The sequence below is a fragment of the Cervus elaphus genome, chromosome X, assembly GCF_910594005.1.
Source record: "Cervus elaphus chromosome X, mCerEla1.1, whole genome shotgun sequence".
Classification (NCBI taxonomy): Eukaryota; Metazoa; Chordata; class Mammalia; order Artiodactyla; family Cervidae; genus Cervus; species Cervus elaphus.
The window spans coordinates 63,599,332-63,614,499 of NC_057848.1; the positions used below are offsets into that span (position 1 = coordinate 63,599,332).

A 15,168-nucleotide genomic window follows, 5' to 3' on the forward strand; every position below is an offset into this window, starting at 1 on the left:
ACGGTAGCCCACCAGGCTCCTCTGTCCATAGGATTCTCCAGGCAAGAATACTGGAGTGAGTTACCATGCCCTCCTCCAGAGGATCTTCTCAACCCAGGGATTAAACCTGCGTCCCTTATGTCTCCTGCATTGGCAGGCTGGTTCTTCACCACTAGTGCCACCTGGGGAGCCGGTAGTCTGGCGTAGGATCCTCCAAATTTCTCTTTCATGCTTAGTTTTAGAAGTTTCATAGTTTCAATAGAAGTTACATAGTTTCAAGGTTTACATTTAGGTCAGTGTTTCATTTTGAATGAAATTTTGTATATGGTATGAGGTATAGATCCAAGTATTATCTACTTTCTTTTCTGGCCTTGTATTTTCTTCCATTTGTCTATCCTGATGCCAATTTGTTAGGCAACAGCGCGGTGGCCTCGCCCGCCGGCTAGCGAGCTTCCTCCACCCGAGCGGCGCGGGATGGGACGGAGGGAGCGAGACATCCGGAGGCCCGTCCCTCCGCGCCGGAACAGGGTCTGCCCGGCGGCCGGCGGTCGGGTCCGGTGGTCTTTCCGGTAGGGGAAAGAGGGCGAGAAGGTTGGGGGGCGGCGTGAAAAGGGTCTTTGGGCGGGAAGGCGGCTCCTCGCCTCCCGCCCCCTCCGCGCCTCCCCCAACCCCGTCCCCGCCACTTGACCCGCACGCCCCCCTCCCCCGGTCCCGGGTCGTCGTCTCCGGCGGCGTTTCTCTCCCGCCCGACCCCCCCGGCTACATACCTCCAGGTTGGGGGGCCGAGGGTTCCGGGGGACCGAGGTTCCCCCCGCTACGCACCTTCCCCTCTGGCGGCGGCCACGACTGCCCCCGGGCGCCACCGCACAGTCCGGGGCCTCCGGTGCGTCTCCCGGGCTGCGCGGCGGGGCGGGGGCCGCTCGCCTGCCGGTCGCCGCCGGCCTGGACCGGTCTACCCGGCCGGTCGTCGCCTGTCCTTTGCTCGGCTCTCCGCCAGGTCGCCGGGCGCCTCTCCCCGCCCTCCGACCGGCCAGCCGGCCGGCTCTCGCGCGCCCTTCCTCCGTCGTGCCCCTGCCCGACTGCGCCACGCTTCCCGTCGGAGCGTCCCTCTGCCCTCGGTGGCGGGGTAAGGGTGCCTGGGACGCGGGTGCGGGGAGGGGCCGCGGCGGTGGGGGAAGAGGAGGGGGCCGTCTGGGCGCCAGGGGGGCTCTGCTCCTTTTCGGGGGAAATGGCGGGGGAGGTCGTCGGGGGGTGGCGGCGGCAGCTGTAGGACTCCGCGCGGCGGTTGGCCAGCGCTCGGCAGGCCCCGCGTCACGGGGCTGGTAGCGCCCAGGCCCGCGGGCGGCCGCGGTGGTCTGGGTCTGGGCCGCGGGCCCGTGGGGCGCCACGCCCCGGCCTCGCCCGCGTCCCGGCGCGGAGGTTTCAAGACCCCTGGGCGGGTCGGGGGGCGTCTGGGAGGTCGGGCCCGCCCTCCTGTCTCCCCGGGACTGCACCGCCCCCGGGGGCTGGGACGCTGCCCCTCGCACGGTCACCCCGGCCGCGGCCGTCGGGAGTTTTTTCTTTTAGGGGGAGCTTCCCGAGTGGCGCTAGCGGTAGAGAACCCGCCTGCCAATGCAGGAGACCTAAGAGACGCTGGTTTGATCCTTGGGTCCGGAAGATCCCCTGGAGGAGGGCATGGCAACCCCCCTGGAGTATTCTTGCCTGGAGAATCCCCATGGGCAGAGGAGCCTGGTGGGCTTCAGTCCATGGGGTCTCAGAGTCTGACATAACTGAAGTGACTTAGCACCCAGGCACATGCCAATGCCATGCTTTATTGCTTAATGTAATTTTGTAATAAATCTTAATATCAGGCAATATTTTGCAACTTTATTCTTCTCTTTCAAAGTTATTTTGATTGGCTACTCTAAATCCTTCGCATTTCCATATGAATTTTATAGTCAAACCGTCAGGAGCTACAAAATTTTTACTGGGAGTTTGGGTTTGAGTTGAATCTATAGATGAAGTTAGGAAGAATCAACATCTGAACAATATTGAGTCTTCCAACCCCATGAATATAAACTATATTTCTACTTATGTGGTTTGCTTTTAAATTTCTTTCATCGGTGCTTTGTATATTACTACATACAGATCCTGCCTGGTTTTGTTAGATTTACATACAAACACTTTACTTTTGGGTGGTACTGTAAATGACATTTTTTTAATTTAAAGTTTTAATTTCCAGTTTCATTGCTTGTATATAGAAATGCCATTGACTTTCCTGTATTGTCTTTGCACTAATTTGTATCCCACAACTTTGCCCAAGCATACTGGAGTGGGTAGCCTATCCCTTCTCCAGCAGATCTTCCCAACCCGGGAATTGAACCCTCGTCTCCTGCATTGCAGGTGGATTCTTTACCCACTGAGCTATCAGGGACGCCACAACTTTGCTAAATTCACTTAGTTCTAGATATTTTTTAAGAAATTTCCTTGAGATTTTCTGTGTAGACAATCAGATTATCTGTGAAGAGAGATAGTTTTAATAATTCCTTTCCACCATGCATGTATTTTACTCCTCTTGCCTTATTGCACTGGCTAGGTATTACATTTATTTTTAAGTAAAAATGTTAATATTCAGGGTTCTGGGATTAATTTTCAACACTACATTGGTAAAGTTTCTAGATATTACTGAATGATATGAGACTGATTATTGAAAGGGACTCCAACATTTCTTGGAGGGGGTTCCATTGTTGGTTAAGGAACCAGGGTAAATTTGTTGATGTTTTCTAGTGAGACAAGAGTCAATAGTAAAGTCTGCCCTCTGAGTCAGAGAGGAAACTGCCAAATCTGGGGGGAGGTGGTATGGTACAGATGTAATATTGCACTTCTAAATGTGTAGGTGATATTGCAAAGCACCCGTTTTCTCATTTGGTGCTTAGGATAGCTCACGGATGTTGGAATTACTAAATTCTTTTACATATGAGGGGAAAATTGGACTTCAGAAAACAAAATGTTGTACCTAAGCTTACATGGCTTTGTGAGTCCTCATTCAAGGCTCTAAGAACCACTTATCTATTCAGAGATCCCAATTTATGAATTGAGGAATCTCTGGCCTCTTCTCTAATTGCTGGGACCAGTCTATATTATGGGGCAGTTTTACATATTGTCCTGCTAGTGTACAAGGGTTGGAATAGAAGTTTCTGACAAACTATCCTCTTGCTTTTATGTAATCAATTGCACATCAGGGAGTTGTACTTTTTCTGACATTTGACCCTTTAAAAACGACACTGTGAGTACTCGATTCTTTGATAGCTAGGCAGATAAATGATTTCCACTAAGTTATTCTCCTGCCCTGTCACTCCATAGTTCTGACTGCATAGAAAGTTCAAGGACACAGAAGCGCTTCTGATACGTGAGGCTTTCAAACACGCAGTCGAGGGACATCAGAGTTAGACTTCATCTTGCTAACAGGTATAGAAAATGCCACAGCTAGTGTGTTCCATTTCCATTCCTGAAACCTCCAGATACACTCTGGGTTAGTTTGTGTATGATTGATGTCTTTGCTCCAGTGATATTGGCTTCAAATAGTAGTCCAAGTGTGTCTCTTTTTGGAAAAAGCCTTCACAAATCCCACCTCCTTTGTGTTCTGACCTCTTTTTGCACCTTTAGGACAGCACTTCGCACTGCATTGTAAAAGAGTTATAGTAGAGATATTTATGTTTCAAAGCTTCTGCCATCCTTTCTCACCAGGCTGTGTGCTTCTCGAGAATAGGATTCCTGTATTATTGATCATTGTATCACCTATGTTGACAGTAGGCCTACCTAGAACAAAATTGGGCACTGAATAAATATTTGGTTAATGAAATTGAAGAATAGGTTTTTTTTTTTTTGGTTCTTGATACGATTAGCAATAAAATATCCTTTCAGGTTATTTTCATTATGAGACTTGCTTTCTGAATAGTTAAGCAGAGGGTAGTATAGAACTTGGATTGTAGATACCTCCAAGCTATGCTTCTAGCTACCCTATAAGGAAAAGAAAATTAGGAATTGTTTCTCCAGTTGAGTTGTCTCTGGTTGGGGCACGCTCCTTACACCTCACTGGACCATATGCTTCACAGTATATATTCCACAGAATAACTTAGTAGATGAGTGATTCTTAGAGCCTTGAATGAGGACTCCAAAGCCATGTAAGTTTAGATAGAACATATGCCCCACAGTATAAAAGACAAGGCCCCTGCCCTCAAAGAGCTTCTATTCTAGACAGATTATAAGAAAATAACCCAATAAAAAAAGAGAAAATAACCCAGCAAACAAACAAAACTATAATTACAGGTTGTTTTGATATGAAAGTAATGAGCAAAACAGTGTGTTAGGGTGTGGTAAGGAAAAGGTTGGTTGCCTTGGAATGACTTCTCAGGAAAGACCTCTCTGAAGACATGTCATTTGTCCTGAGATTGGCATATTCTGAAAAAGGCCAACTACATGAGGAGCTGAGAAAAAGTGCTCCAGGCAGAGGAATCAACAAGCACACAGATGCTGAGGTGAGAAGGAGGATTGCTTCTTTGAGAAATAGAAAGGAGGCTTGTGCAATTAAAGTGAGAAGACAGATATAGGATGAGATTAAAACATTGGCAGGGGTCAGATTCTCCGGAGGTCATATAACCTATAAGAAGGACTGGGAATTGTATTCTGAGTGTGGTGGGAAGCTACTGATGGGATTTAGGCAGGAAAATGACAATCTGCTTTATGTTTGAGAATCAACTGCTGTTTGGAGTTTACTCTTAGGTATAAAGGGCAAGGCTGAAAGCAGATATACCAATTAGCCAGCTGGTGAGAGGTAATTATGATTTGGTTTATCCTGACTGCAGTAAGGATGGAAAGAGGTGCATGGTTTGGGGATATATCTTGAAGATAAGTTAACAAAACATGTGTTGGATTGGATATAAATGATGAGAGAGTGGGAGGAATGATGGCCTCTTGATTTTTGGTCTGAGCAATTGGGTGAATGATGCTATTCACTGGAACAGGAAAGACTGTGGAGTGAGCTGGCCTTGGTTGTGAAATCTGGATGCTGGGTCATATTAAGTTTGAACTTTAATAGAGAACTATATGAAGATGTTGAGAATATAACAATTTGAAGTTCACAGAAGAGGTTAAAGCTGAAACTATAAACTTGGCATATAAGTGATAGTTCAAAGCATATCCCAGGGTGAGATTTTTTTGATGGACAGACTATTTTTTTTGAAGAGTGCACCTCAATATGGGGACTCTTCAACAATGAAAGGCCAAGAAGAGGAAGCTGATACAGCAAAGACGACTGAGAATGATTGACCAATTGTGTATGAAGACAGTCAGGAGAGTAAAACACCCTGAGTACCTAGAGATGGGAGTGTTTAAAGAGAGAGTGTTTAAGACAGGAGCAGAGAGGGGTCCACTGGATTTGCAAACATGGGGGATCATTGGTTATCCTTTGAAGAAGATTAGAGAATTCAAATAAGTTGCTTCTAATTTCTCAAAAGGAATGTGCTAAGTCCATCTGCTAAGAGTGTGTGAGTGAGGTTATGGCACGTTTGAGGAAAGATGGAAAAGTTACAAAATGGATATGGTAAAAGCAAATTTATCAGGAGAATGTAGGATTTCCTGGTACTATAGAGTGCCTGTGTGAGGTTTGTGACTATGGATTTAATTGGACTTTTCCTCAAGTAACATTCAACTGCTAAGTTTTACATGTGAGAAAACGATACACTTGGGTTCAACCAAGTTTGAAATGTTACTCCTTGCTCAGAGGGATAGAAGGGTTAGTGTATAAGAAAGAAAATGACTGCAATGCTGGATAATTTGGGTAAAGAAGTGAGGACATGGAAATGGTGATGGGGTTAATGGATTGGAGATGACAAATTTGCTGAAAGATTGTTTGAGTGGGAGTAAGAGAAAGAATGAGAGGTTGGAATCAAGATTTCAGAAGTGATACAGTTATTGGTAATGTTAAACTTGAGTGCATGCACATGGGAGTGAGTGACTTAGATGAGGCAGAGGGAAAGAAAACTGGAAGAAGTTAAAAAGCTGTGGATCTAGAGTATTAGACATTCCATGTGTGTGATTATTGACATCTCTAAACATTATGACCTGAATAGAAATAGAAATGATGTCAGAGAGCCATGGCCAAAGCCTTTAATGAATGAAGAAGAGGCACTGGGAGGTCGGTGCTGGGTGTATGCTAAGTCTCGTCTAACTCTTTGTGACCCTATGGGTCATGGCCCACCTGGCTCCTCTATCTGTGGGATTATCCAGGCAAGAATACTGGAGTGATTGCCATGCCCTCCTCCAGGGGATCTTCCTGACCCAGGGATCGAACCTGTGTCTCTTTCATCTCCTGCACTGGCAGGCATGTTCTTTACTACGAGTGCTACCTGGGAGGTTGGTTGTTGGTAGCAACTAGGAGATGTAGCATTGTTTTATATATAATGGTATGAGTTTTATAGGGTCTTGAGATTTTTTTGAATAAAAGAAATGATTTTGAAGTAGTGGTGAGGAATAAGGCTGCCTCTGGCTCTGAGATTCAAAGGTTAGAGAAAAATATCCACCTTTTACAGCTTCATGTCCTCATGGGACAAGCAGGTCTTGATTAAGGTGAGGAGGTGGAGGGAGGTTGAAGAGGTTGAAGATATAGGAGAATAGATTGAATAGGGAACATGTTACCAAGAATTTAAAGGAATCAGTTGGTGAGTGAGTCAAATTAAGGAATATAGAGAGCAGTAGAGGAAGGAAAGTCTAGGTGAGTGAGGCAAAGAGTATGTATGGTCAGGTGGGAAATGCATTCAAATTATAGACCCAAATACCATATTTAGTTCAATGATTTGTTGGTTGTGCATATGAATGGCAAGAAGCTGGGGGTTTAGGTGTGTTCTCACCAAGAATGTGATGAGATCTGATCACCTTGTGGCTTGTGAGTAAGTAGGTAGGCTTGCAGTTTACCATGTAGTAGTTATGCAGGGCAGGAGGCCATGTGATGGACACCATCTCCCCCTAATGAAATATTTGAACCTCTCAAAAAAAACCAGGAGTGGAGCAGATTTCCCTTTGTGCCTATGAGTTTGGAGAAATGGTGGTATTTAATTTAGTGCCACTGAGCTCTGCATAATGTGCAGCTTCTGACCACTTGGAATGTGTTTTCTGCTGAGGAATGTATCATCCATCCTAAGCCAAAGAGATATCAGGTAAATGTTCTGTTTTCAGCACTGACCCTAATTCTTCAGAAATAGAGCCAAACCCTGCTCAGGTAGAATTTTGATTGCTTGTTTTGAAGTATACTGCAAGGACACATAAGTGTTGCTGTAGATTTACAAGAAAGGAAGCTTGCTTCTTACCTTCCATCACCATGGCTGGATGGCAGTGGCCATATTGGGAGGATTCCTACCCCTTCATCAGTCAGTTCAGTCACTCAGTCATATCCAACTCTTTGCAACTCCATGGACTGCAGCACACCAGGCCTCCCTGTCCATCACCAACTCCCGGAGCTTGCACAAACTCATGTCTATCGAGTTGGTGATACCATCCAATCACTTCATCCTCTGTCACCCCCTTCTCCTCCTGCCTTCAATCTTTCCCAGCATCAGGGTCTTTTCCAGTGAGTCAGTTCTTTGAATTAAGTGGCCAAAGTATTGGAGTTTCAGCTTCAGCATGAAGCTTCAGTCCTTCCAATGAATATTCAGGACTGATTTCCTTTAGGATTGACTGATTGGATCTCCTTTCAGTCCAAGTAAATCTCAAGAGTCTTCTCCAACATCACAGTTCAAAAGCATCAATTCTTGGGTGCTCAGATTTCTTTTAATTTCAACTCTCACATCCATACATGACTACTGGAAAAACCATAGCTTTAACGAGAAGGACTTTTGTCAGCAAAGTTACATCTCTGCTTTTTAATATGCTGTCTAGGTTGGTCATGGCTTTTCTTGCAAGGAGCAAGTGTGTTTTAATTTCATGGCTGCAGTCACCATCTGCAGTGATTTTAGAGTCCAAGAAAATAAAGTCTGTCACTGTTTCCCCATCTATTTGCCATGAAATGATGGGACTGGATGCCATGATCTTCGTTTTCTGAATGTTGAGTTTTAAGCCAACTTTTTCACTCTCCTCTTTTACTTTCATCAAGAGGTTCTTTAGTTCCTCTTCACTTTCTTCCATAAGGGTGGTATCATTTGTGTATCTGAGGTTATTGATATTTCTGCTGGCAATTTTGATTTCAGCTTGTGCTTCATCCAGCTCAGCATTTCACATGATGTACTCTGCAAATAAATAAGCAGGGTGACAATATATAGCTTTGATGTACTCCTTTCCCAATTTGGAACCAGTCCTTTGTTCCATGTCCGGTTCTAACTGTTGCTTCTTGACCTGCATACAGATTTCTCAGGAGGCAGGTCAGGTGCTCTGGTATTCCCATTTCTCTAAGAATTTTCCACAGTTTGTTGTGATCTACACAGTCAGAGGCTTTGGCGTAATCAATAAAGCAGAAGTAGATGTTTTTCTGAAATTCTCTTGCTTTTTCTATGATCCAACAAATGTCGGCAATTTGATCTCTGGTTCCTTTGCCTTTTCTAAATCCAACTTGAACATCTGGAAGATCTTTGTTTACATACTCTTGAAGCCTGGCTTGGAGAATTTTGAGCATTACTTTACTAGCGTGTGAGATGAGTACAGTTGTGCAGTAGTTTGAACATTCTTTGACATTGCCTTTCTTTGGGATTGGAATGAAAACTGACCTTTTTCAGTCCTATGGCCACTGCTGAGTTTTTCAAATTTGCTGGCATATTTAGTGCAACACTTTAACAGCACCATCTTTTAGGATTTGAAATAGCTCAACTGGCATTCCATCACCTCCACTAGTTTTGTTCATAGTGATGCTTCTTAAGGCCCACTTGACTTTGCATTCTAAGATATCTGGCTCTAGGTGAATGATCATACCATCGTAGTTATCTGGGTCATGAAGATCTTTTTTCCATAGTACTTCTGTGTATTCTTGCTTCCTCTTCTTAATATCTTCTGCTTCTGTTAGGTCCATACCATTTCTGTCCTTTATTGTGCCCAGCTTTGCATGAAATGTTCCTTTGGAATCTCTAATTTTCTTGAAGAGATCTCTAGTCTTTCTCATTCTATTGTTTTCTTCTGATTTTTTTTTTTTTTTTTTGCATTGATCACTGAGGAAGGCTTTATTATCTTCTTTCTTACCCCTCCACAGTGGGAGGATTTCTACCTCCCATTCTAGGGTGCCAGCCATCCACATTTTTCTTCTCTATTTTTCTTTCCATCCTACACTTAGCCTCACATTCTTCCCCTAAAACTGGGAAGGGCTTCCTTTTGAGGCCATGCTAGATGTGCTTTCTTTGAACTCTGCCTGGTTTCCTAGGGCAGGATTGGACCTGTCTCTGCCAGCTGTTGAACAGTCATTTCCTGATTCCTGTAATGATTCAAGGTAGAACTTTGACAGTTCTACCCCTGCTCTCCAGTCTGACATTTACTTAAGTATACTTCTTGTTGAAGTAGGCATGAATAAAGAAAGCTACACAAGTCAAAACATGTAATTCAATGCATTTGGACCATAGAAATATACCTATTTATGCATCAATCATATCAAAACACCCCTCATTTCCTCTTCACAGTCCTTCCCTGTCATTACACCCCTCTACTGAAGTAGTTGCTATCCTGAATTTTATACTCTTAATGTTTAGGCTGGTATTAATTCTACTTGCTCTGATATCAAATGCAAAATGTTTTTCCTTTGTTCAGAAGGCTATCTTAACTACTTGGAATGTCCAAATTGTGCAACAGGACTGTGTCTTGATTGGCAATGTAGTGGACTGGCTGTATTATTTTCAACTTCTGAAAGCAGTTAATCAGAATAACTTTCTTGGAGCTGATCTTTCACCCCAGTTATATATGTTTAAGACTGGCCTCTTTTTCACTTGCATTTATCTAAGGGGAAGCATAGGCAACTAAAGGTCCTGCTATTAATAGATCATCATAAAATGGAGAGTAAATCTGGTGATGTGGTTCTGGTGACATTCATAGCATATATGAATCAGGAAGCGTCTACTATCCATTCCCAGTATTCTCATTGGGCTTAATTTGGAGTCTCCTTATTGGAAGTAAGACTATATTATGAACTCCTTGATTTTGGATATTTAAAGCACTTTATCCAGCAACCCAAATTAATATTCTTTCTCAATTTCAATGGATCCAGTTATGGAAAATATAAAGATAGACTAAATTTCTTTCACAACACTTGGGCAGGAAGAGGTGCATGCCAGTCTTTTAAAAATTTTTTTATTTTTTTCTTAAATTTGATTTATTTTTAATTGAAGCATAATTGCTTTACAATATTGTGTTGGTTTCTGCCTTACATCAACATGAATCAGCCATAAGTATACATATGTCTCCTCCCTCTTGACCTTTCCTCCCACCTTTCTAGGTTGTTACAGAGCCATGGTTTGAGTTTCCTGAGTCATAGCAAATCCCTGCTGGCTATCTATTTTACATATTGTAGTGTATATGCTTTCATGTTACTCTCTCCATTTGTCCACCCTCTCCCTCCTCCCCCTACCCCCATGTCCATGTCTGTTCTCTGTGTCTGCATCTCCACTGCTGCACTGCAAATAGGTTCATCAGCACCATCTTTCTAGATTCCATATATATATGTTAATATACAGTATTTTTTTTTCTCTTTCTGACTTACTTCACTCTCTGTAATAGACTTTAGGTTCATTCACCTCATTAGAACTGACTCAAATGCATTCTTTTTTAAGACTGAGTAATATTCCATTGTATATATGTACCACAGCTTCTTTATCCATTTACCTGTTGATGGACATCTAGATTGCTTCCATGTTCTAGCTACTGTAAATAGAGCTGCAGTGAACATTGCAGTGCATGTGTCTTTTTCAGTTGTGGTTTCCTTCAGGGTGTATGCCTAGTAGTGGGGTTGCTGGGTCATATGGTGGTTTTATTCCTAGCTTTTTTTTTCTTTTAAGGAATCTTCATACTGTCTTCCATAGTGGCTGTTATCAATTTGCATTCCCACCAACAGTGCAAGAGGGTTCCCTTTTCTCCACACCCTCTCCAGGATTTATTGTTTGTAGATTTTTTTGATGATGGCCATTCTGACTGGTATGAGGTGATATCTCATTGTAACTTTTATTTGCATTTCTCTAATAATGAGCAATGTTGAGCATCTTTTCATGTGTTTATTAGTCATCTGTTTGTCTTCTTTGAAGAAATGTCTGTTTAGGTCTTTTGCCCACTTTTTGATTGGGTTGTTTGTTTCTCTGGTATTGAGTTGTATGAGCTGCTTATATGTTTTAGAAATTTATCCTTTGTCAGTTGTTTCCTTTGCAATTATTTTCTCTTATTCTGGGTTGCAATGGAAGCAATCTAGAAGTCCATGTTCACCTTGTTTATAGTTTCCTTTGCTGTGCAAAAGCTTTTAAGATTAATTAGTTCCCACTTGTTTATTTTTGTTTTTTATTTCCATTACTCTAGGAGGCGGGTCATAGAGGATCTTGCTGTGATTTATGTCATACAGTATTCTGTCTATGTTTTCCTCTAATAGTTTTATAGTTTCTGGTCTTACATTTAGGTCTTCAATCCATTTTGAGTTTATCTTTGTATATGGTGTTAGAAAGTGTTCTAATTTCATTCTTTCACACGTAGCTGTCCAGTTCTATCAGCACCACCCATTGAAGAGACTATCCCTTCCCCATTGCAGACTCCTGCCTCCTCCATCAAAGATAAGTCACCCATAGGTGCATGGGTTTATCTCTGGGGCTTCTATCTTGTTCTATCAGTCTATATTTCTGTTTTTGTGCCAGTACCATACTGTCCTGATGACTGCAGCCCTCCAGTACAGTCTGAAGTCAGGAAGGTTGATTGCTCCAGCTCCATTCTTCTTTCTCAGGACTGCCTTGGCCATTTAGGGTCTTCTGTGCTTTCATGCAAATTGTGAAATTTTTTGTTCTAGTTCTGCGAAAAATGCCATTGGTAATTTGATAGGGATTGCACTGAATCTGTAGATTGCATTTGGTAGTACCATAATTTTCACAGTATTGATTCTTCCAACCCAGGAGCATGTAATGTCTCTCCATCTGTTTATGCCGTCTTTGATTTCTTTCAGCAGTGTCTTACAGTTTTCTTTATACAGCTCTTTTGTCTCCTTAGGCAGGTTTATTCCTAGGTATTTCATTCTTTTTGTTGCAATGGTAAATGGGGTTGATTCCTTAATTTCTCTTTCTGATTTTTTGTTGTTAGGGTATATGTATGCAAGTGATTTCTGTATATTGACTTTGTATCTTCTGACTTTAGTAAATTCACTGATTAGCTCCGGTAATTTTGTGATAGTATCTTTTAGGGTTTTCTGTGTATAGCATCATCTCATCTGCAAACAGTAAGAGTTTTATTTCTTTTTTTTTACAATCTGGATTCCTCTTATTTCTTTTTCTCCCCTGATCACTGTAGTTAGGACTTCTAAAACTATGTTGAATAATAGTGGTGAGAGTGAGCACCCTTGTCTTATTCCTGATCCTAGAGGGATGCTTTCAGTTTTCCACCATTGAGGATAATCTTTGCTGTGGGTTTGTTGTATATGGCCTTTATTATGTTGAGGTAGGTTCCTTCTATGTCCATTTTTGAAGAGTTTTTTTAAACCATAGATGAGTGCTGAATTTTGTCAAAAGCTTTCTCTGCATCCACTGAGACTACTGTATGGTTTTTATCTTTCAATTTGTTAATATGGTGTATCACATTGATTGATAGGCATGCCGGTCTTTGATGGGATATGTTTAGGTGTGGGTATTAAAATGATGTCTCACTACAAGAATTGTCCAAGTTTTTATAGTCTGATTTAAAATGTTATACAGCTAATTACTAAGGTTTGCGGGTTTGAATAGGCTGTACATACACTGCTTGCAGGGAGAAGGTCTTCCTTTGTGTTTAGTAGGTATAGAAATTACAGTTGGATTGAATATTCTCTACACATCTTATACTTGAAAAAACATGCTCCAAATTTGTCTTTTCTCACATTCACACATGATACTGCATCTCCCTCTAGTCTCTCCCTTACCCCTACCATTGCATCTCTGATCTCATCCCTTGCTGCTCTCCCTGTTTCTCACTCTGCTCCAAACTCAGACATGCCAGGACAACTCCCATCTCAGGTCTTTGCACATGCTGTTCCCTCTGCATGGAATTCTCTTCTTCCAGATGTACAAAGAGCTCCTCTCTCACTTCTTTAAAGTTTTTACTTGTCACCTTCTGTGAAGCCTTCCTTGGAGTTCCTATCTAATATGTTAATGCCCATTCCAGACACTTTGTCTTTTCATTATCTGCTTTATTTTTCTTATTAATGTCAATTATTTGTCTACTATTTGTAGAGTGCAAGCTCCATGAGTGCATGGTTATTTGCCTGTTTTGTTCATCACTGTATCTCTAAGACCTAGAACAGTGACAGGCATATAGTAGATACTCAATATCTGAAGATGGGGCCACTTTGTTGGAGCATCTTGTCTCTGTAAGTGAAGCCAGGCTAGCAAAGAACAGTGATATAATGGTCTGCTAGAACTGCCATCTAGTGCTGCTTCATGACACTTATTTTTTATATAACAGTTTTGAATATAAATGAATGAGTTATTATTAGTCCATATACTTTGGCCAGCTGATATGAAGAGCCGACTCATTGGAAAATACCCTGATGCTGGGAAAGATTGAAGGCAGGAGAAGGGGATGAGATGAATGAGATGGTTGGACAGCATCACCAACTCAATGGACATGAGTTTGAGCAAACTCCAGGAGATGGTGAAGGACAGAGAGGCCTGGCATGCTGCAGTCCATGGGGTCACAAAGAGTCGGACACGACTGAGCAACTGAACAACAATAGTGGAAAATGTGTACCGGACATAAACTCTTCAAGCCTAGCTATCAGAGCTCAGTCCAACAGCAATAACTGTCCATTCAGTTACCTGCTGTTGGAGATACAGATTGTTTTCAAATTTTGATGCTGTAAATACTTCTGCAACAAGCACCTTTGTACCGTGACCTTTGTGTGACTTCTATTATATTCATTTTGGTATCCCTTGTATACCTAGGATGGGCTTCCCAGGTGGCGCTTGTGGTAAAGAACTGACTCGCCAGTGCAGATAGATGTAAGAGATGTGGGTTCGATCCCTGGGTCGGGAAGATCCCCTGGAGGAGGGCATGGCAACCCACTTCAGTATTCTTGGCTGGAGAACCCCATGGACAGAAGAACCTGGTGGGCTGCAGTCCATAGGTTTACAAAGATTTGGACATGGCTGAAGCAACTTAGCAAGCAGCACGTATACCCAGGATAGTTTCGAGTTGATAGAAACCAGTTCGTAATTGTTGGTTAAACATGAATTAAACCTTACTGGCTAGAAATGCTTACTGTCCTGTAGTCAATTACTGTTTCCTATTTTATATTTTCTGCCAGTACTAGGTCAACCTACCATCAAGACCTGGCAGATATTCCTTTCAGAAGTAAATAATTTTTGAGCAAATATTTTATGCCAGCTGCTATTGGAGGAGGAAATGGCAACCCACTCCGTTACTCTTGCCTGGAAAATTCCATGGACGGAGGAGCCTAGTAGGTTACAGTCCATGGGGTTGCAAAGAGTTGGACACGACTGAGCAACTTCACTCACTCACTTCACTCATTCTATGCACTGTGGATACAGCTGTGAAAAAATCGACCAAGTCTCTACCCTCCTAGAGTTTATAGTCAAGTAGGGAAAATAGTCCTTAAATAGACATGTATGGTGGTTAATTTTGTCAGCCTAGCTAGGCTGTGGTGCATCATTGTTTGGTCAAACACCAGTCAAGATGTTGCTCTGAAACTATTTTTTAAAGATGTGATTACCATTTCACTCAGTACACTTTGAGCAAAGCAAAATGCCCTCCATACTGTGTGTGTATGTCGGGGGGAGAGCTCATCCAATCAGTTGAAGGCCTTACAAGAGCAAAGACTGGTGTGTCCTTAAGGAGAAGGAATTATCCTCAAGACTGCAGCATAGATATCTTGTCTTGTTTCCAGACTGCAGAATTTAGATTCAAGACCCAATTACCAACTGTTACCTGAAATTTCAGTTTGCCGACCTGGAGAACTGTTGCCTAATACAACATGTGTGTAATTACTTAGATAGAAACTATGATAAGTGC

General features: G+C 42.5%; 1 protein-coding gene across 1 annotated transcript in view; it reads right to left on the minus strand.

Moving 5' to 3' along the window:
* The window catches only part of LOC122690334 (basic proline-rich protein-like), a 71,037-nt gene that overhangs the window by 7,034 nt on the left and 48,835 nt on the right, over nt 1-15,168 (minus strand). Inside the window, exon 2 of the mRNA XM_043897382.1 lies at nt 747-1,538. Coding sequence (XP_043753317.1) covers nt 747-1,538 — 792 coding nt within the window. The remainder of the gene's footprint in view (nt 1-746; nt 1,539-15,168) is intronic.